Source organism: Oncorhynchus nerka, linkage group LG14, assembly GCF_034236695.1.
Source record: "Oncorhynchus nerka isolate Pitt River linkage group LG14, Oner_Uvic_2.0, whole genome shotgun sequence".
In the NCBI taxonomy this organism is placed as follows: domain Eukaryota; kingdom Metazoa; phylum Chordata; class Actinopteri; order Salmoniformes; family Salmonidae; genus Oncorhynchus; species Oncorhynchus nerka.
This window is the reverse complement of record NC_088409.1, coordinates 98,568,714-98,588,165: the sequence shown is the minus strand read 5'-3', so window position 1 is coordinate 98,588,165 and position 19,452 is coordinate 98,568,714. Positions and strand designations below refer to the sequence as shown.

Sequence of the window (19,452 nt, the reverse complement as noted above, 5' to 3'; positions counted from 1 at the left end):
CAGGTACACACACACACCGCCATCGCCTGTCAGGACCGGAATATCAGGTACACACACGCCTGTCAGGACCGGAATATCAGGTACACACACGCCTGTCAGGACCGGAATATCAGGTACACACACACACCGCCTGTCAGGACCGGAATATCAGGTACACACACCGCCTGTCAGGACCGGAATATCAGGTACACACACCGCCTGTCAGGACCGGAATATCAGGTACACACACCGCCTGTCAGGACCGGAATATCAGGTACACACACCGCCTGTCAGGACCGGAATATCAGGTACACACACCGCCTGTCAGGACCGGAATATCAGGTACACACACACACCGCCTGTCAGGACAGGAATATCAGGTACACACACACCGCCATCGCCTGTCAGGACAGGAATATCAGGTACACACACCGCCTGTCAGGACAGGAATATCAGGTACACACACGCCTGTCAGGACAGGAATATCAGGTACACACACGCCTGTCAGGACAGGAATATCAGGTACACACACCGCCATCGCCTGTCAGGACCAGAACATTTTAGAAATGTACCTGATGTTTTTCCCAACATGCATTGGGTGTGTAACCTGATTAGGGGCTCAGAATGACAGAAATCACCTTTTTACATTGTGGTAATTCATCTTACGCAGAACATGTATAATAGACCAATGAGAAGGAGAGACACTGTCATGTTGTCTGTATAATAGACCAATGAGAAGGAGAGACACTGTCATGTTGTCTGTATAATAGACCAATGAGAAGGAGAGACACTGTCATGTTGTCTGTATAATAGACCAATGAGAAGGAGAGACACTGATGTTGTCCATATAATAGACCAATGAGAAGGAGAGACACTGATGTTGTCTGTATAATAGACCAATGAGAAGGAGAAACACTGATGTTGTCTGTATAATAGACCAATGAGAAGGAGAAACACTGATGTTGTCTGTATAATAGACCAATGAGAAGGAGAGACACTGATGTTGTCTGTATAATAGACCAATGAGAAGGAGAAACACTGATGTTGTCCATATAATAGACCAATGAGAAGGAGAGACACTGTCATGTTGTCTGTATAATAGACCAATGAGAAGGAGAGACACTGTCATGTTGTCCGTATAATAGACCAATGAGAAGGAGAAACACTGATGTTGTCCGTATAATAGACCAATGAGAAGGAGAGACACTGATGTTGTCTGTATAATAGACCAATGAGAAGGAGAAACACTGATGTTGTCCATATAATAGACCAATGAGGAGGAGAGACACAAATATAATATGACGTCCATCTCAACTGGAGATGGAAATTATTGTCCAAAAACTAACTTAAGTGCCACAACAATAGTGAATAGGGTCAGTACCACTCACTGGGGATAGGTCTGATGCTCTCTGCTAGAGCCAATAAGATGGGCTATAGGCCTGATGCTCTCTGCTAGAGCCAATAAGATGGGCTAAAGGCCTGATGCTCTCTGCTAGAGCCAATAAGATGGGCCTGATGCTCTCTGCTAGAGCCAATAAGATGGGCTATAGGCCTGATGCTCTCTGCTAGAGCCAATAAGATGGGCCTGATGCTCTCTGCTAGAGCCAATAAGATGGGCCTGATGCTCTCTGCTAGAGCCAATAAGATGGGCCTGATGCTCTCTGCTAGAGCCAATAAGATGGGCTATAGGCCTAACTGTTAGGCTCAATTAAATAGGACCATTTTGATAACTAAAAGACGTTTAGTCTTTTTACAGCAATAGCTATTCTGCTTTCCAAACCTTCGTTTTCTTCCTGTGATTCAATGTTCAAATACTGTGATATGCCTGGCTGGGCCTGGCTACTGTTCACTGATTAGTCACAACTCAACAATCATCTATTTGGTATTTTGTCTCGCTGTCCAATAGTACGCTGTCTTTCCTGCTGACTGTAGGCCCAGCTTCCAAATATACTGTAGGCAATACGATTTAAAAAACAATACTCAACTTAATTAAAGCTTGGGGAAGCTAATGATCCTTTGTTCGCCAAATCGTGGTTATATTAGCCTGTTTTGAGTGATTTTTATTTCTAGACTACTGGTTTCAATGGTATATGGAAGTCTTTAGAAAACAATAGACTACTGGTTGCAATGGTATATGTCTTTATAAAACAATAGACTACTGGTTTCAATGGTATATGTCTGTATAAAACAATAGACTACTGGTTTCAATGGTATATGTCTGTATAAAACAATAGACTACTGGTTTCAATGGTATATGTCTGTATAAAACAATAGACTACTGGTTTCAATGGTATATGTCTGTATAAAACAATAGACTACTGGTTTCAATGGTATATGTCTTTATAAAACAATAGACTACTGGTTTCAATGGTATATGTCTGTATAAAACAATAGACTACTGGTTTCAATGGTATATGTCTGTATAAAACAATAGACTACTGGTTTCAATGGTACATGGAAGTCTTTATAAAACAATAGACTACTGGTTTCAATGGTATATGTCTGTATAAAACAATAGACTACTGGTTTCAATGGTATATGTCTTTAGAAAACAATAGACTACTGGTTGCAATGGTATATGTCTTTATAAAACAATAGACTACTGGTTTCAATGGTATGTGTCTGTATAAAACAATAGACTACTGGTTTCAATGGTATATGTCTTTATAAAACAATAGACTACTGGTTTCAATGGTATATGTCTGTATAAAACAATAGACTACTGGTTTCAATGGTATATGTCTGTATAAAACAATAGACTACTGGTTTCAATGGTATATGTCTGTATAAAACAATAGACTACTGGTTTCAATGGTATATGTCTGTATAAAACAATAGACTACTGGTTTCAATGGTATATGTCTTATAAAACAATAGACTACTGGTTTCAATGGTATATGTCTGTATAAAACAATAGACTACTGGTTTCAATGGTATATGTCTGTATAAAACAATAGACTACTGGTTTCAATGTATAAAACAATAGACTACTGGTTTCAATGGAAGTCTTTATAAAACAATAGACTACTGGTTTCAATGGTATATGTCTGTATAAAACAATAGACTACTGGTTTCAATGGTATATGTCTTTAGAAAACAATAGACTACTGGTTTCAATGGTATATGTCTTTATAAAACAATAGACTACTGGTTTCAATGGTATATGTCTGTATAAAACAATAGACTACTGGTTTCAATGGTATATGTCTGTATAAAACAATAGACTACTGGTTTCAATGGTATATGTCTGTATAAAACAATAGACTACTGGTTTCAATGGTACATGGAAGTCTTTATAAAACAATAGACTACTGGTTTCAATGGTATATGGAAGTCTGTATAAAATAATTGTCTCCACGGATATGGTTGGATTTTGTCTAGGCTATTTTGAAGCAAGGTAAAACATACCTCATAATATGTAGTGAAACCTTCATGTTTCAAACCATATTAAGTAGCTATATGCTTTGAAAAGGCCTCCAGCTCATAGCATAGTGGTGTGCTGATGAAGACTGTGTGATGAAGACTGTGTGATGAAGACTGCCTTCTGTTGACTATGCATTTGAAAGCGCACTTCAATTACCAATAAAATATAAAACAAAAAAGACGTATTTACATAAGTATCCAGACCCTTCTCTGAGACTTGAAATTGAGCTCAGATGCATCCTGCTTCCATTAATCATCCTTAAGATGTTTCTACAACTTGATTGGAGTCCACCTGTGGTAAATTCAAATGATTGGACATGATTTGGAAAGGCACACACCTGTCTATATAAGGTCCCACATTTGACAGTGCATGTCAGAGCTAAAACCAAGCCATGAGGTTGAAGGAATTGTCTGTAGAGCTCCGAGACAAGATTGTGTCGAGGCACAGATCTGGGAAAGGGTACCAAAACACTTCTGCAGCATTGAAGGTCCCCAAGAACACAGTGGCCTCCATCATTCTTAAATGGAAGAAGTTTGGAACCACCAAGACTCGTCCTAGAGCTGGCCGCCCGGCCTAACTGACCAATCAGAAGGAGAAGGGCTTTAGTCAGGGAGGTCCAAGAACACAGTGGCCTCCATCATTCTTAAATGGAAGAAGTTTGGAACCACCAAGACTCGTCCTAGAGCTGGCCGCCCGGCCAAACTGAGCAATCAGAAGGAGAAGGGCTTTAGTCAGGGAGGTGGCCAATGGTCAAAGGCACATGACAGCTCGCTTGGAGTTTGCCAAAAGGACATTGACCCTAAGCACACAGCCAAGACAATGCAGGAGTGGCTTCGGGGTCCCTGAATGTCCTTGAGTTGCACAGACTTGAACCTGATCCAACATCTCTCCAGAGACCTGAAAATAGCTGTGCAGCGACACTCCCCATCCAACCTGACAGAGCTTGAGAGGATCTGCAGAGAATAATGGGAGAAACTCCCCAAATACAGGTGTGCCAAGCTTGTAGTGTCATACCCAAGAAGACTCAAGGCTGTAATCACTGCCAAAGGTGCTTCAACAAAGTACTGAGTAAAGGGTCTGAATACTTATGTAAATTAGCAAAAACATTTATTTTTTTTTTTAACTGTTTTTGCTTTGTCATTATGTGGTATTGTGATGTCATTATGGGGTATTGTGATGTCATTATGTGGTATTGTGATGTCATTATGGGGTATTGTGATGTCATTATGGGGGTATTGTGTGTAGATTGATGAGGGGGAAAAAAACTATTTAATCCATTTTAGAATAAGGCTGTAACGTGACACAATGTGGATTAAGTCAAGAGGTCTGAATACTTTCTGAATGCCCTGTGAAAGACTAAAATCAAAACACCAGAAAATCCGCTCCAAGTGATTTTAATTGAATCTGTTCCAAAGTGGTCCCATGCTTAATAGAGCAATATACACACGTACCAAACATTAGGAACACCTTCCTAACATTGAGTTTCTATGCCCCTCTTTGCCCTCATAACAGCCTCAATTCGTTGGGGCATGGGACTCTACAAGGTGTCAAGTGTTCCATAGGGATGCTGGCCCATGTTGACTCCAATGCTTCCCACAGTTGTGTCAAGTTGACTGCATGTCCTTTGGGTGGTGGACCTTATTTGATACACACGGGAAACTGTTGAGCGTGGAAAAAACCCAGCAGCGTTGCAGTTCTTGACACAAACCGGTGCGCCTGGCACCTACTACCATACCCCGTTCAAAGGAACTTAAATCTTTTGGTTTGCCTATTCACCACCTGATTGGCACACAAACACAATCCATGTCCTCTGTCTCGAAGCTTAAAAGTCCTTCTTTATCCTCCTCCTCATCGACACTGATTTAACCTGTCTCCTCCTCCTCATCGACACTGATTTAACCTGTCTCCTCCTCCTCATCGACACTGATTTAACCTGTCTCCTCCTCTTCATCGACACTGATTTAACCTGTCTCCTCCTCTTCATCGACACTGATTTAACCTGTCTCCTCCTCTACATCTACACTGATTTAATCTACACTGATTTAACCTGTCTCCTCCTCTTCATCTACACTGATTTAACCTGTCTCCTACCTCTTCCTCCTCTTCATCTACACTGATTTAACCTGTCTCTTCCTCTACACTGATTTAACCTGTCTCCTCCTCTTCATCTACACTGATTTAACCTGTCTCCTCCTCTTCATCGACACTGATTTAACCTGTCTCCTCCTCTTCATCGACACTGATTTAACCTGTCTCCTCCTCTTCATCGACACTGATTTAACCTGTCTCCTCTCTTCATTACACTGATTTAACCTGACACTGATTTAACCTGTCTCCTCCTCTTCATCTACACTGATTTAACCTGTCTCCTCCTCTTCATCTACACTGATTTAACCTGTCTCTTCCTCTACACTGATTTAACCTTCATCTACACTGATTTAACCTGTCTCCTCCTCTTCATCTACACTGATTTAACCTGTCTCCTCCTCTTCATCGACACTGATTTAACCTGTCTCCTCCTCTTCCTCTACACTGATTTAACCTGTCTCCTCCTCTTCCTCGACACTGATTTAACCTGTCTCTTCATCGACACTGATTTAACCTGTCTCCTCCTCTTCCTCGACACTGATTTAACCTGTCTCCTCCTCTTCATCTACACTGATTTAACCCTCCTCTTCCTCTCACTGATTTCTTCTCGACACTGATTTAACCTGTCTCCTCCTCTTCCTCGACACTGATTTAACCTGTCTCCTCCTCTTCCTCGACACTGATTTAACCTGTCTCCTCCTCGACACTGATTTAACCTGTCTCCTCCTCTTCCTCGACACTGATTTAACCTGTCTCCTCCTCTTCCTCGACACTGATTTAACCTGTCTCCTCCTCTTCCTCGACACTGATTTAACCTGTCTCCTCCTCTTCATCGACACTGATTTAACCTGTCTCCTCCTCTTCATCGACACTGATTTAACCTGTCTCCTCCTCTTCTCGACACTGATTTAACCTGTCTCCTCCTCTTCATCTACACTGATTTAACCTGTCTCCTCCTCTTCATCTACACTGATTTAACCTGTCTCCTCCTCTTCCTCGACACTGATTTAACCTGTCTCCTCCTCTTCATCTACACTGATTTAACCTGTCTCTTCATCTACACTGATTTAACCTGTCTCCTCCTCTTCATCGACACTGATTTAACCTGTCTCCTCCTCTTCCTCGACACTGATTTAACCTGTCTCCTCCTCTTCATCGACACTGATTTAACCTGTCTCCTCCTCTTCATCGACACTGATTTAACCTGTCTCCTCCTCTTCATCGACACTGATTTAACCTGTCTCCTCCTCTTCATCTACACTGATTTAACCTGTCTCCTCCTCTTCCTCTACACTGATTTAACCTGTCTCCTCCTCTTCCTCTACACTGATTTAACCTGTCTCCTCCTCTTCCTCTACACTGATTTAACCTGTCTCCTCCTCTTCATCGACACTGATTTAACCTGTCTCCTCCTCTTCATCTACACTGATTTAACCTGTCTCCTCCTCGACACTGATTTAACCTGTCTCCTCCTCTTCCTCGACACTGATTTAACCTGTCTCCTCCTCTTCATCGACACTGATTTAACCTGTCTCCTCCTCTTCATCTACACTGATTTAACCTGTCTCCTCCTCTTCATCTACACTGATTTAACCTGTCTCCTCCTCTTCCTCGACACTGATTTAACCTGTCTCCTCCTCGACACTGATTTAACCTGTCTCCTCCTCTTCATCGACACTGATTTAACCTGTCACTGATTTAACCTCTCCTCTTCATCGACACTGATTTAACCTGTCTCCTCCTCTTCCTCGACACTTTAACCTGTCTCTCCTCTTCTCGACACTGATTTAACCTGTCTCCTCCTCTTCATCTACACTGATTTAACCTGTCTCTTCCTCTTCATCGACACTGATTTAACCTGTCTCCTCTTCCTCTACACTGATTTAACCTGTCTCCTCCTCTTCATCGACACTGATTTAACCTGTCTCCTCCTCTTCATCGACACTGATTTAACCTGTCTCCTCCTCTTCCTCGACACTGATTTAACCTGTCTCCTCCTCTTCATCGACACTGATTTAACCTGTCTCCTCTTCTCGACACTGATTTAACCTGTCTCCTCCTCTTCATCGACACTGATTTAACCTGTCTCCTCCTCTTCATCTACACTGATTTAACCTGTCTCCTCCTCTTCCTCGACACTGATTTAACCTGTCTCCTCCTCTTCATCTACACTGATTTAACCTGTCTCCTCCTCTTCATCTACACTGATTTAACCTGTCTCCTCCTCTTCATCTACACTGATTTAACCTGTCTCCTCCTCTTCATCTACACTGATTTAACCTGTCTCCTCCTCTTCATCTACACTGATTTAACCTGTCTCCTCTTCATCGACACTGATTTAACCTGTCTCCTCCTCTTCATCGACACTGATTTAACCTGTCTCCTCCTCTTCATCTACACTGATTTAACCTGTCTCCTCCTCTTCATCTACACTGATTTAACCTGTCTCCTCCTCTTCATCTACACTGATTTAACCTGTCTCTTCCTCTACACTGATTTAACCTGTCTCTTCCTCTTCATCTACACTGATTTAACCTGTCTCCTCCTCTTCATCTACACTGATTTAACCTGTCTCTTCCTCTACACTGATTTAACCTGTCTCTTCCTCTACACTGATTTAACCTGTCTCTTCCTCTACACTGATTTAACCTGTCTCCTCCTCTTCCTCGACACTGATTTAACCTGTCTCCTCCTCTTCCTCGACACTGATTTAACCTGTCTCCTCCTCTTCCTCGACACTGATTTAACCTGTCTTCATGGGAAGAGCAGGTGTTCTGAATGTTTGTTGTACTCTGTATGTGATCGAATACAGATGTCAGTAAGGTTTAAAGTGATTGTTTGAGCTTCTTGCGGTCCATTTAGCCCCCTGACCGACTGCTCAAGAAAAAATCAGCCCACAGCTGAATCTAGTTGATGACCTCTGGTCTCGTGTCCTCCCCCGTGTGAAGTGTGCCTGACCCCCGTGTGAAGTGTGCCTGACCCCCGTGTGGAGTGTGCCTGACCCCCGTGTGAAGTGTGCCTGACCCCCGTGTGGAGTGTGCCTGACCCCCGTGTGGAGTGTGCCTGACCCCCGTGTGGAGTGTGCCTGACCCCCGTGTGGAGTGTGCCTAATTGTGACCCTCGTGTAGAGTGTACCTAATTGTGACCCTCGTGTAGAGTGTACCTAATCGTGACCCCTGACCCCTGTGTAGAGTGTACAACGTGAAGAGTGGCAAGATGAAGAAGTGTTTCAAAGGTTCTACAAGTGACGACGGAACACTGCTGAAGGTGAGAGGAGACATCGCTATTTGACTTAACGGCACAACCTGTCTAATTAGCTTTCTACTGTAGGTCAATGGTTCTTATTCCATGGTTTGTTGTCATTGTGTGCCACTAGGTTCAGATGGACCCCGCTGGAATATACCTAGCAACAAGCTGCTCTGATAAGAGCATCTGTATCTTTGACTATGAGTCAGGAGAGTGTGTGGCCACCTTGTTCGGTCACTCAGGTAGCTCTCCTCTTCCTTCCGTCTCTTTGCTCCTCTTCCTCCCGTCTCTTTGCTCCTCTTCCTCCCGTCTCTTTGCTCCTCTTCCTCCCGTCTCTTTGCTCCCTCTGACTGTGGCCTGTCTCCTCTTCCTCCCGTCTCTTTCCTCCTCTTCCTCCCGTCTCTTTCCTCCTCTTCCTCCCGTCTCTTTCCTCCCTCTGACTGTGGCCTGTCTCCTCTTCCTCCTGTCTCTTTGCTCCTCTTCCTCCCGTCTCTTTCCTCCCTCTGACTGTGGCCTGTCTCCTCTTCCTCCCGTCTCTTTGCTCCTCTTCCTCCCGTCTCTTTGCTCCCTCTGACTGTGGCCTGTCTCCTCTTCTTCTACTCCGTAGAGATTGTGACTGGGATGAGGTTCAGCCAGGACTGCAGACACCTTATTACCATATCTGGAGACAGGTAAACATGTCTCTTAGCTAAACTATATATATATATTAGGGCTGTTTCCAGATCCAGTCCGTTTGAGTTGTGTTCGGTGTTTGTCTGTGTCTAGCTGTGTGTTCCTGTGGAGGCTGGACTCCCAGATGACTAACTCTATGAGGAAGAGACTGGCTGAGAGGAAACGGACAGCTGGAGTGACGACTACCGCCAATGTTCCGACCAAGGAGCATCTTATCCGGTATCTACACTGAACTGAAATACAGTTGAAGTCGGAAGTTTACATACACTTAGGTTGGAGTCATTAAAACTCGTTTTTCAACCACTCCACAAATGTCTTGTTAACAAACTATAGTGTTGCCAAGTGGGTGAGGACATCTACTTTGTGCATGACACAAGTCATTTTTCCAACAATTGTTTACAGACAGATTATTTCACTTATTCACTGTATCACAATTCCAGTGGGTCAGAAGTTTACATACACTAAGTTGACTGTGCCTTTAAACAGCTCGGAAAATTCCAGAAAGTAATGTCATGGCTTTAGAAGCTTCTGATGGGTTAATTGACATCATTTGAGACAACTGGAGGTGTACCTGTGATTGTATTTCAAGGCCTACCTTCAAACTCAGTGCCTCTTTGCTTGACATCATGGGAAAATCAAAGATAGGTAATAACAGAGAGAACACTGAGGTAACCTGTGTGAGGTAACCTGTGTGAGGTAACCTGTGTGAGGTAACCTGTGTGAGGTAACCTGTGTGAGGTGTCTCTGTGTGAGGTGTCTGTTTCTCTTTGTCCAGGAGAGAGACCTTCATCACTGTGCCATTGGGCCACCTCCCCCAGGCAGGAGAGGAAGAGGAGGAAGATGATCCCAGGACTCCTGCTAGATGTGACATCACTCATGGTAAGTCCGCTCATATTAACTTAGGGACATAAGAGTGTGGAATTGAATTAATTTTTAAAAGTTAATTTGCTATTTAACGACGATTCGCCATGCCACAAGCTCAGAGAAAGGGAAATTGTTGGAATTTGCAACAGACTTTGTGCTTTAATCAATGTTTTAACCTCAATGTGTCTCTTCCAGACATCCTTGCTCTAGACCCCATGGTTCCACAGACCAACGGCAAACTGCCCATGTGGGCCAGGAAACTGGTGAGTCTTCCCGAAACCATATAGTCTATATCAGGGTTGCCCAAATCCTGTCCTGGAGGGCCGGCACACTGCTGGTTTTCATCCCCTCTCCTTCTAATCGGGGACTAATTCAATTAACTACCGGTAGAAACAAAACAAAAAACTTGACGTTTTCGGCTCTCCATGTCCGGAATTGAATCGCCCTGATGGACCAATGTCTCTGGGAATTGTCTTAATACTAACCTGGATAAGATTAATACTAGCCTGGATAAGATTAATAGTAGCCTGGATAAGATTAACACTAGCCTGGATAAGATTAACACTAGCCTGGATAAGATTAACACTAGCCTGGATAAGATTAACACTAGCCTGGATAAGATTAACACTAGCCTGGATAAGATTAATACTAGCCTGGATAAGATTAACACTAGCCTGGATAAGATTAACACTAGCCTGGATAAGATTAACACTAGCCTGGATAAGATTAATACTAGCCTGGATAAGATTAATACTAGCCTGGATAAGATTAATACTAGCCTGGGGGTGGCAGGTAGCCTAGTGGTTAGAGTGTAGAGGAGGCAGGGTAGCCTAGTGGTTAAAGCGTTGGACTAGTAACCGAAAGGTTGCAAGATCATATCCCCCGAGCTGACAAGGTAAAAATCTGTTGTTCTGCCCTTGAACAAGGTAGCTAACCCACTATTCCCCGGTAGGCCGTCATTGAAAATAATAATTTTTTCTAAACTGACTTGCCTAGTTAAAGGGTAAATAAAAAATAATGAATTAAGACACGGAATGTAAACTGTTAGAACTAAGCACCAGTTGGTGCCTTCACCAGTTGGTGCCTTCACCAGTTCAGTTGGTGCCTTCACCAGTTCAGTTGGTGCCTTCACCAGTCCAGTTGGAGCCTTCACCAGTCCAGTTGGAGCCTTCACCAGTCCAGTTGGAGCCTTCACCAGTCCAGTTGGAGCCTTCACCAGTCCAGTTGGAGCCTTCACCAGTTCAGTTGGAGCCTTCACCAGTCCAGTTGGAGCCTTCACCAGTTCAGTTGGTGCCTCCATTTTGTTGTTACAGTCTGAATGTTTTATTATTAACTTTCAACAACAACAAACATGTCACTGGCCTTCACATCCCATAATGTCAAAGTGGAATTCCATTTTTTTAAAAATGTTTTTAAAAAATGGGGGGAAATGAAAAGCTGAAATATCTCGAGTCGATAAGTATTCAACACCTTTTGTTATGGCAAGCCTAAATACGTTCAGCAGTAAAGATTTGCTTAACAAGTCACATGATAAATTGCAGGTTCTCTGTGTGTAATAATAGTGTTTAACGAGATTTGTGAATGACTACCTCATCTCTGTACCCCACGCATACCATTATCTGTAAGGTCCCTCAGTCGAACAGTAACAAAGACCAGGGAGGTTTTCCAATACCTTGAAAGAAGGGCACCTATTGGTAGATGGGTAAGAATACATTTTAAAAAGCACATTTGATATCCCTTTGATCATGGTGAAGTTATTAATTACACTTTGGATGGTGTATCAATACACCCAGTCACTACAAAGATACAGGCGTCCTTCCTAACTCAGTTGCCGGAGAGGAAGGAAACTGCTCAGGGATTTCACCATGAGGCCAATGTTGAGGCCTGTGCCCTCCCAGGCCCACCTATGGATGCACCCCTGCCCAGTCATGTGGAATCCATAGATTAGGACAAGGTCCTAACTTTTAATTAAGAAAAATCTTTTAAAATTGTTGCATTCCCATTTTTGTTCAGTATAGAGCTGCATGAAAATCTATGGCAAAACTTTAAAATGGTTGTCTAGCAATGATCAACAACCAATTTGTCAGAGCTTGAAGAATTAAGATGGGGGGGAAAATGATGGGCAAATGTACAATCAAGGTGTTCAATGCTCTTTAGCTGCGTTCACCTTGGCAGTTTGAACCGTCTCCAATCCAATCCATTTGCACATCATGGGATCTGATCATTCAAACCACCTTTAAAACCACCTTTGTCTCTGTCAGATATAAATCTGTGACTTGTCTGATCGGTCAAATCTGATTTTAGTGTTTTTTTTTTTTTTTTTTTTCGACTGTTATTCAGCACAACTTGTTGCTTTCTAGCTACTCACTCCATTGTCATTTTGACAGGAACACGTGGTATGTTGGCTAACTAGCTTGTTAATGGTTTACAAAGAAATTAGTGTGTGTGTGTGTGTGTCAGAAAGCTTAAGAGCTAGCTTGCGAAGTGACCGCTGTGGCTAGCCGAAAAGGACTCGTTACGACAGTTGGATCGTCTTCTCTTTTTGAGGCTGTAAAAAGTGTTCTTAGGCTATGATTTAGAACATTCAGAACTGGCAGGCATTGTTGTCACCGTAGCATTATACATAAGGACAAGCACCACCACCAATCAGCCTACACCACTGTACACATACCCGTTGTTACTATGACAACCTGTCTTGTCAGTAAATGACTGCTGTCTGAACGCGGTCACATGTAACTTCCTGTTTGAACAGTCAATAATTCCCCCCCAAAAAACTTATTTCAAAAACAAAAATGTTATTTTGTCTGCAGTGTGAACGAGGCTTTATAGACTTACCCAGAAAGACTTGCAGCTGTAATCGCTGCCAAAGGTGATTCAAACGTATTGACTCATAGGTTTGAATACCTATGTAACTTAGCTTTCTGCTGTATGTTAAGTAGAGGGGTATGAATACCTTCTGAAAGCACTGGCTGTATGTTAAGTAGAGGGGTATGAATACCTTCTGAAAGCACTGGCTGTATGTTAAGTAGAGGGGTATGAATACCTTCTGAAAGCACTGGCTGTATGTTAAGTAGAGGGGTATGAATACCTTCTGAAAGCACTGGCTGTATGTTAAGTAGAGGGGTATGAATACCTTCTGAAAGCACTGGCTGTATGTTATTAAGTAGAGGGGTATGAATACCTTCTGAAAGCACTGGCTGTATGTTAAGTAGAGGGGTATGAATACCTTCTGAAAGCACTGGTTGTATGTTAAGTAGAGGGGTATGAATACCTTCTGAAAGCACTGGTTGTATGTTAAGTAGAGGGGTATGAATACCTTCTGGCTGTATGTTAAGTAGAGGGGTATGAATACCTTCTGGCTGTATGTTAAATAGAGGGGTATGAATACCTTCTGAAAGCACTGGCTGTATGTTATTAAGTAGAGGGGTATGAATACCTTCTGGCTGTATGTTAAGTAGAGGGGTATTAATACCTTCTGGCTGTATGTTATTAAGTAGAGGGGTATGAATACCTTCTGAAAGCACTGGCTGTATGTTAAGTAGAGGGGTATGAATACCTTCTGAAAGCACTGGCTGTATGTTAAGTAGAGGGGTATGAATACCTTCTGAAAGCACTGGCTGTATGTTAAATAGAGGGGTATGAATACCTTCTGAAAGCACTGGCTGTATGTTGTTAAGTAGAGGGGTATGAATACCTTCTGGCTGTATGTTATTAAGTAGAGGGGTATGAATACCTTCTGAAAGCACTGGCTGTATGTTAAGCAGAGGGGTATGAATACCTTCTGAAAGCACTAGTTGTATGTTATTAAGTAGAGGGTATGAATACCTTCTGAAAGCACTGGCTGTATGTTAAGTAGAGGGGTATGAATACCTTCTGAAAGCACTGGCTGTATGTTATTAAGTAGAGGGGTATGAATACCTTCTGGCTGTATGTTAAGTAGAGGGGTATGAATACCTTCTGAAAGCACTGGCTGTATGTTATTAAGTAGAGGGGTATGAATACCTTCTGGCCTTCTGGCTGTATGTTAATGTTAGAGAGGGGTATGAATACCTTCTGGCTGTATGTTAAGTAGAGGGGTATGAATACCTTCTGGCTGTATGTTATTAAGTAGAGGGGTATGAATACCTTCTGAAAGCACTGGCTGTATGTTATTAAGTAGAGGGGTATGAATACCTTCTGAAAGCACTGGCTGTATGTTAAGTAGAGGGGTATGAATACCTTCTGGCTGTATGTTATTAAGTAGAGGGGTATGAATACCTTCTGAATGCACTGGCTGTATGTTAAGTAGAGGGGTATGAATACCTTCTGGCTGTATGTTATTAAGTAGAGGGGTATGAATACCTTCTGGCTGTATGTTAAGTAGAGGGGTATGAATACCTTCTGGCTGTATGTTATTAAGTAGAGGGGTATGAATACCTTCTGAAAGCACTGGCTGTATGTTATTAAGTAGAGGGGTATGAATACCTTCTGAAAGCACTGGCTGTATGTTAAGTAGAGGGGTATGAATACCTTCTGGCTGTATGTTAAGTAGAGGGGTATGAATACCTTCTGGCTGTATGTTATTAAGTAGAGGGGTATGAATACCTTCTGAAAGCACTGGCTGTATGTTAAGTAGAGGGGTATGAATACCTTCTGGCTGTATGTTATTAAGTAGAGGGGTATGAATACCTTCTGGCTGTATGTTAAGTAGAGGGGTATGAATACCTTCTGGCTGTATGTTATTAAGTAGAGGGGTATGAATACCTTCTGAAAGCACTGGCTGTATGTTATTAAGTAGAGGGGTATGAATACCTTCTGAAAGCACTGGCTGTATGTTAAGTAGAGGGGTATGAATACCTTCTGAATGCACTGGCTGTATGTTAAGTAGAGTGGTATTAATACCTTCTGGCTGTATGTTATTAAGTAGAGGGGTATGAATACCTTCTGGCTGTATGTTAAGTAGAGGGGTATTAATACCTTCTGGCTGTATGTTATTAAGTAGAGGGGTATGAATACCTTCTGAAAGCACTGGCTGTATGTTAAGTAGAGGGGTATGAATACCTTCTGAAAGCACTGGCTGTATGTTAAGTAGAGGGGTATGAATACCTTCTGAAAGCACTGGCTGTATGTTAAATAGAGGGGTATGAATACCTTCTGAAAGCACTGGCTGTATGTTAAGTAGAGGGGTATGAATACCTTCTGAAAGCACTGGCTGTATGTTATTAAGTAGAGGGGTATGAATACCTTCTGGCTGTATGTTAAGTAGAGGGGTATGAATACCTTCTGGCTGTATGTTAAGTAGAGGGGTATGAATACCTTCTGGCTGTATGTTAAGTAGAGGGGTATTAATACCTTCTGGCTGTATGTTATTAAGTAGAGGGGTATGAATACCTTCTGAAAGCACTGGCTGTATGTTAAGTAGAGGGTATGAATACCTTCTGAAAGCACTGGCTGTATGTTAAGTAGAGGGGTATGAATACCTTCTGAAAGCACTGGCTGTATGTTAAATAGAGGGGTATGAATACCTTCTGAAAGCACTGGCTGTATGTTGTTAAGTAGAGGGGTATGAATACCTTCTGGCTGTATGTTATTAAGTAGAGGGGTATGAATACCTTCTGAAAGCACTGGCTGTATGTTAAGTAGAGGGGTATGAATACCTTCTGAAAGCACTAGTTGTATGTTATTAAGTAGAGGGGTATGAATACCTTCTGAAAGCACTGGCTGTATGTTAAGTAGAGGGGTATGAATACCTTCTGAAAGCACTGGCTGTATGTTATTAAGTAGAGGGGTATGAATACCTTCTGGCTGTATGTTGTAGAATGAATACCTTCTGGCTGTATGTTAAGTAGAGGGGTATGAATACCTTCTGGCTGTATGTTAAGTAGAGGGGTATGAATACCTTCTGGCTGTATGTTAAGTAGAGGGGTATGAATACCTTCTGGCTGTATGTTATTAAGAGGGTATGAATACCTTCTGAAAGCACTGGCTGTATGTTATTAAGTAGAGGGGTATGAATACCTTCTCTGTATGTTAAGTAGAGGGGTATGAATACCTTCTGGCTGTATGTTATTAAGTAGAGGGGTATGAATACCTTCTGGCTGTATGTTAAGAATGAATACCTTCTGGCTGTATGTTATTAAGTAGAGGGGTATGAATACCTTCTGAAAGCACTGGCTAGAGGGGTATGAATACCTTCTGAAAGCACTGGCTGTATGTTAAGTAGAGGGGTATGAATACCTTCTGAAAGCACTGGCTGTATGTTAAATAGAGGGGTATGAATACCTTCTGAAAGCACTGGCTGTATGTTAAGTAGAGGGCATGAATACCTTCTGGCTGTATGTTAGTAGAGGGGTATGAATACCTTCTGGCTGTATGTTATTAAGCAGAGGGGTATGAATACCTTCTGAAAGCACTGGCTGTATGTTAAGTAGAGGGGTATGAATACCTTCTGGCTGTATGTTATTAATAGAGGGGTATGAATACCTTCTGGCTGTATGTTAAGAGGGGTATGAATACCTTCTGGCTGTATGTTATTAAGTAGAGGGGTATGAATACCTTCTGAAAGCACTGGCTGTATGTTATTAAGTAGAGGGGTATGAATACCTCTGAAAGCACTGGCTGTATGTTAAGTAGAGGGGTATGAATACCTTCTGAATGCACTGGCTGTATGTTAAGTAGAGGGGTATTAATACCTTCTGGCTGTATGTTATTAAGTAGAGGGGTATGAATACCTTCTGGCTGTATGTTATAGAGGGGTGAATACCTTCTGGCTGTATGTTATTAAGAGGGGTATGAATACCTTCTGCACTGGCTGTATGTTATTAAGAGGGCATGGAAAGCACTGGCTGTATGTTAAGTAGAGGGGAATACCTCTCTGTATGTTAAGTAGAGGGGTATGAATACCTTCTGGCTGTATGTTATTAAGTAGAGGGGTATGAAATGAAAGCACTGTATGTTAAGTAGAGGGGTATGAATACCTTCTGGCTGTATGTTAAGTAGAGGCATGAATACCTTCTGGCTGTATGTTATTAAGTAGAGGGGTATGAATACCTTCTGAAAGCACTGGCTGTATGTTATTAAGTAGAGGGGTATGAATACCTTCTGAAAGCACTGGCTGTATGTTAAGTAGAGGGGTATGAATACCTGAATGCACTGGCTGTATGTTTAGAGGGGTATTAATACCTTCTGGCTGTATGTTATTAAGTAGAGGGGTATGAATACCTTCTGGCTGTATGTTAAGTAGAGGGGTATTAATACCTTCTGGCTGTATGTTATTAAGTAGTGGGGTATGAATACCTTCTGAAAGCACTGGCTGTATGTTAAGTAGAGGGGTATGAATACCTTCTGAAAGCACTGGCTGTATGTTAAGTAGAGGGGTATGCACCTTCTGAAAGCACTGGCTGTATGTTAAATAGAGGGGTGAATACCTTCTGAAAGCAATGTTAAGTAGAGGGGGGGCTGTATGTTATTAAGTAGAGGGGTATGAATACCTTCTGGCTGTATGTTAAGTAGAGGGGTATGAATACCTTCTGGCTGTATGTTAAGTAGAGGGGTATGAATACCTTCTGGCTGTATGTTAAGTAGAGGGGTATTTACCTTCTGGCTGTATGTTATTAAGTAGAGGGGTATGAATACCTTCTGAAAGCACTGGCTGTATGTTAATAGAGGGGTATGAATACCTTCTGAAAGCACTGGCTTCTGTATGTCTGGAAAAAGCACTGGCTGTATGTTAAATAGAGGGGTATGAATACCTGAAAGCACTGGCTGTATGTTGTTAAGTAGAATGAATACCTTCTGGCTGTATGTTAAGTAGAGGGGTATGAATACCTTCTGAAAGGCATTAGTTGTATGTTATTATAGAGGGGTGAATATTAAGCACTGGCTGTATGTTAAGTAGAGGGGCATGAATACCTTCTGAATGCACTGGCTGTATGTTAAGTAGAGGGGTATGAATACCTTCTGGCTGTACCTTCTGGCTTATGTTAAGTAGAGGGGTATGAATACCTTCTGGCTGTATGTTACCCTCTGGCTGTAGTAGAGGGGTCTGGCTGTATGTTATTGCTAGAATACCTTGAAAGCACTGGCTGTATGTTATTAAGTAGAGGGGTATGAATACCTTCTGAAAGCACTGGCTGTATGTTATTAAGTAGAGGGGTATGAATACCTTCTGAATGCACTGGCTGTATGTTAAGTAGAGGGGTAGAATACCTCTGGCTGTATGCATGAATACCTTCTGGCTGTATGTTATGAATACCTTCCTGGCTGTATGTTATTAAGAGGGGTATGAATACCTCTCTGGCTGTATGTTAAGTAGAGGGGTATGAATACCTTCTGAAAGCACTGGCTGTATGTTAAGTAGAGGGGTATGAATACCTTCTTCTGGCTGTATGTTATTAAGTAGAGGGGTATGAATACCTTCTGGCTGTAAAGCAGAGGGTATTAATACCTTCTGGCTGTATGTTATTAAGTAGAGGGGTATGAATACCTCTGAAAGCACTGGCTGTATGTTATGTTATTACTGGCTGTATGTTAGTAGAGGGGTATGAATACCTTCTGAAAGCACTGGCTGTTAAATGTGAATACCTTTAGCAGTAGTTGTTAAGTAGAGGGGTATGAATACCTTCTGGCTGTATGTTATTAAGTAGAGGGGTATGAATACCTTCTGAAAGCACTGGCTGTATGTTAAGTAGAGGGGTATGTCTAAGCACTAGTTGTATGTTACAGTAGAGGGGTATGAATACCTTCTTCTGTATGTTAAGTAGAGGGGTATGAATACCTTCTGAAAGCACTGGCTGTATGTTATTAAGTAGAGGGGTTACCTTCTGGCTGTATGTTAGTAGGGGGTATGAATACCTTCTGCTGTATGTTAAGTAGAGGGGTATTAATACCTTCTGGCTGTATGTTATTAAGTAGAGGGGTATGAATACCTTCTGAAAGCACTGGCTGTATGTTAGTAGAGGGGTATGAATACCTTCTGAAAGCACTGGCTTATGTTAAGCAGAGGGGCACTGGCTGTATGTTAAATGAATACCTTCTGAAAGCACTGGCTGTATGTTAAGTACAGAGGTATGAATACCTTCTGAAAGCACTGGCTGTATGTTATTAAGTAGAGGGTATGAATACCTTCTGGCTGTATGTTAAGTAGAGGGGAATACCTTCTGGCTGTATGTTAAGTAGAGGGGTATGAATAGAGGGGAGGG

At 42.2% G+C, this 19,452-nt stretch overlaps 1 protein-coding gene across 1 annotated transcript in view; it reads left to right on the top strand.

Moving 5' to 3' along the window:
* The window catches only part of wdr62 (WD repeat domain 62), a 66,495-nt gene that overhangs the window by 26,052 nt on the left and 20,991 nt on the right, over positions 1–19,452 (top strand). Inside the window, 6 exon segments of the mRNA XM_065000603.1 lie at positions 8,683–8,758; positions 8,868–8,979; positions 9,345–9,408; positions 9,503–9,628; positions 10,185–10,288; positions 10,469–10,536. Of these exon segments, the coding sequence (XP_064856675.1) occupies positions 8,683–8,758; positions 8,868–8,979; positions 9,345–9,408; positions 9,503–9,628; positions 10,185–10,288; positions 10,469–10,536 (550 nt within the window).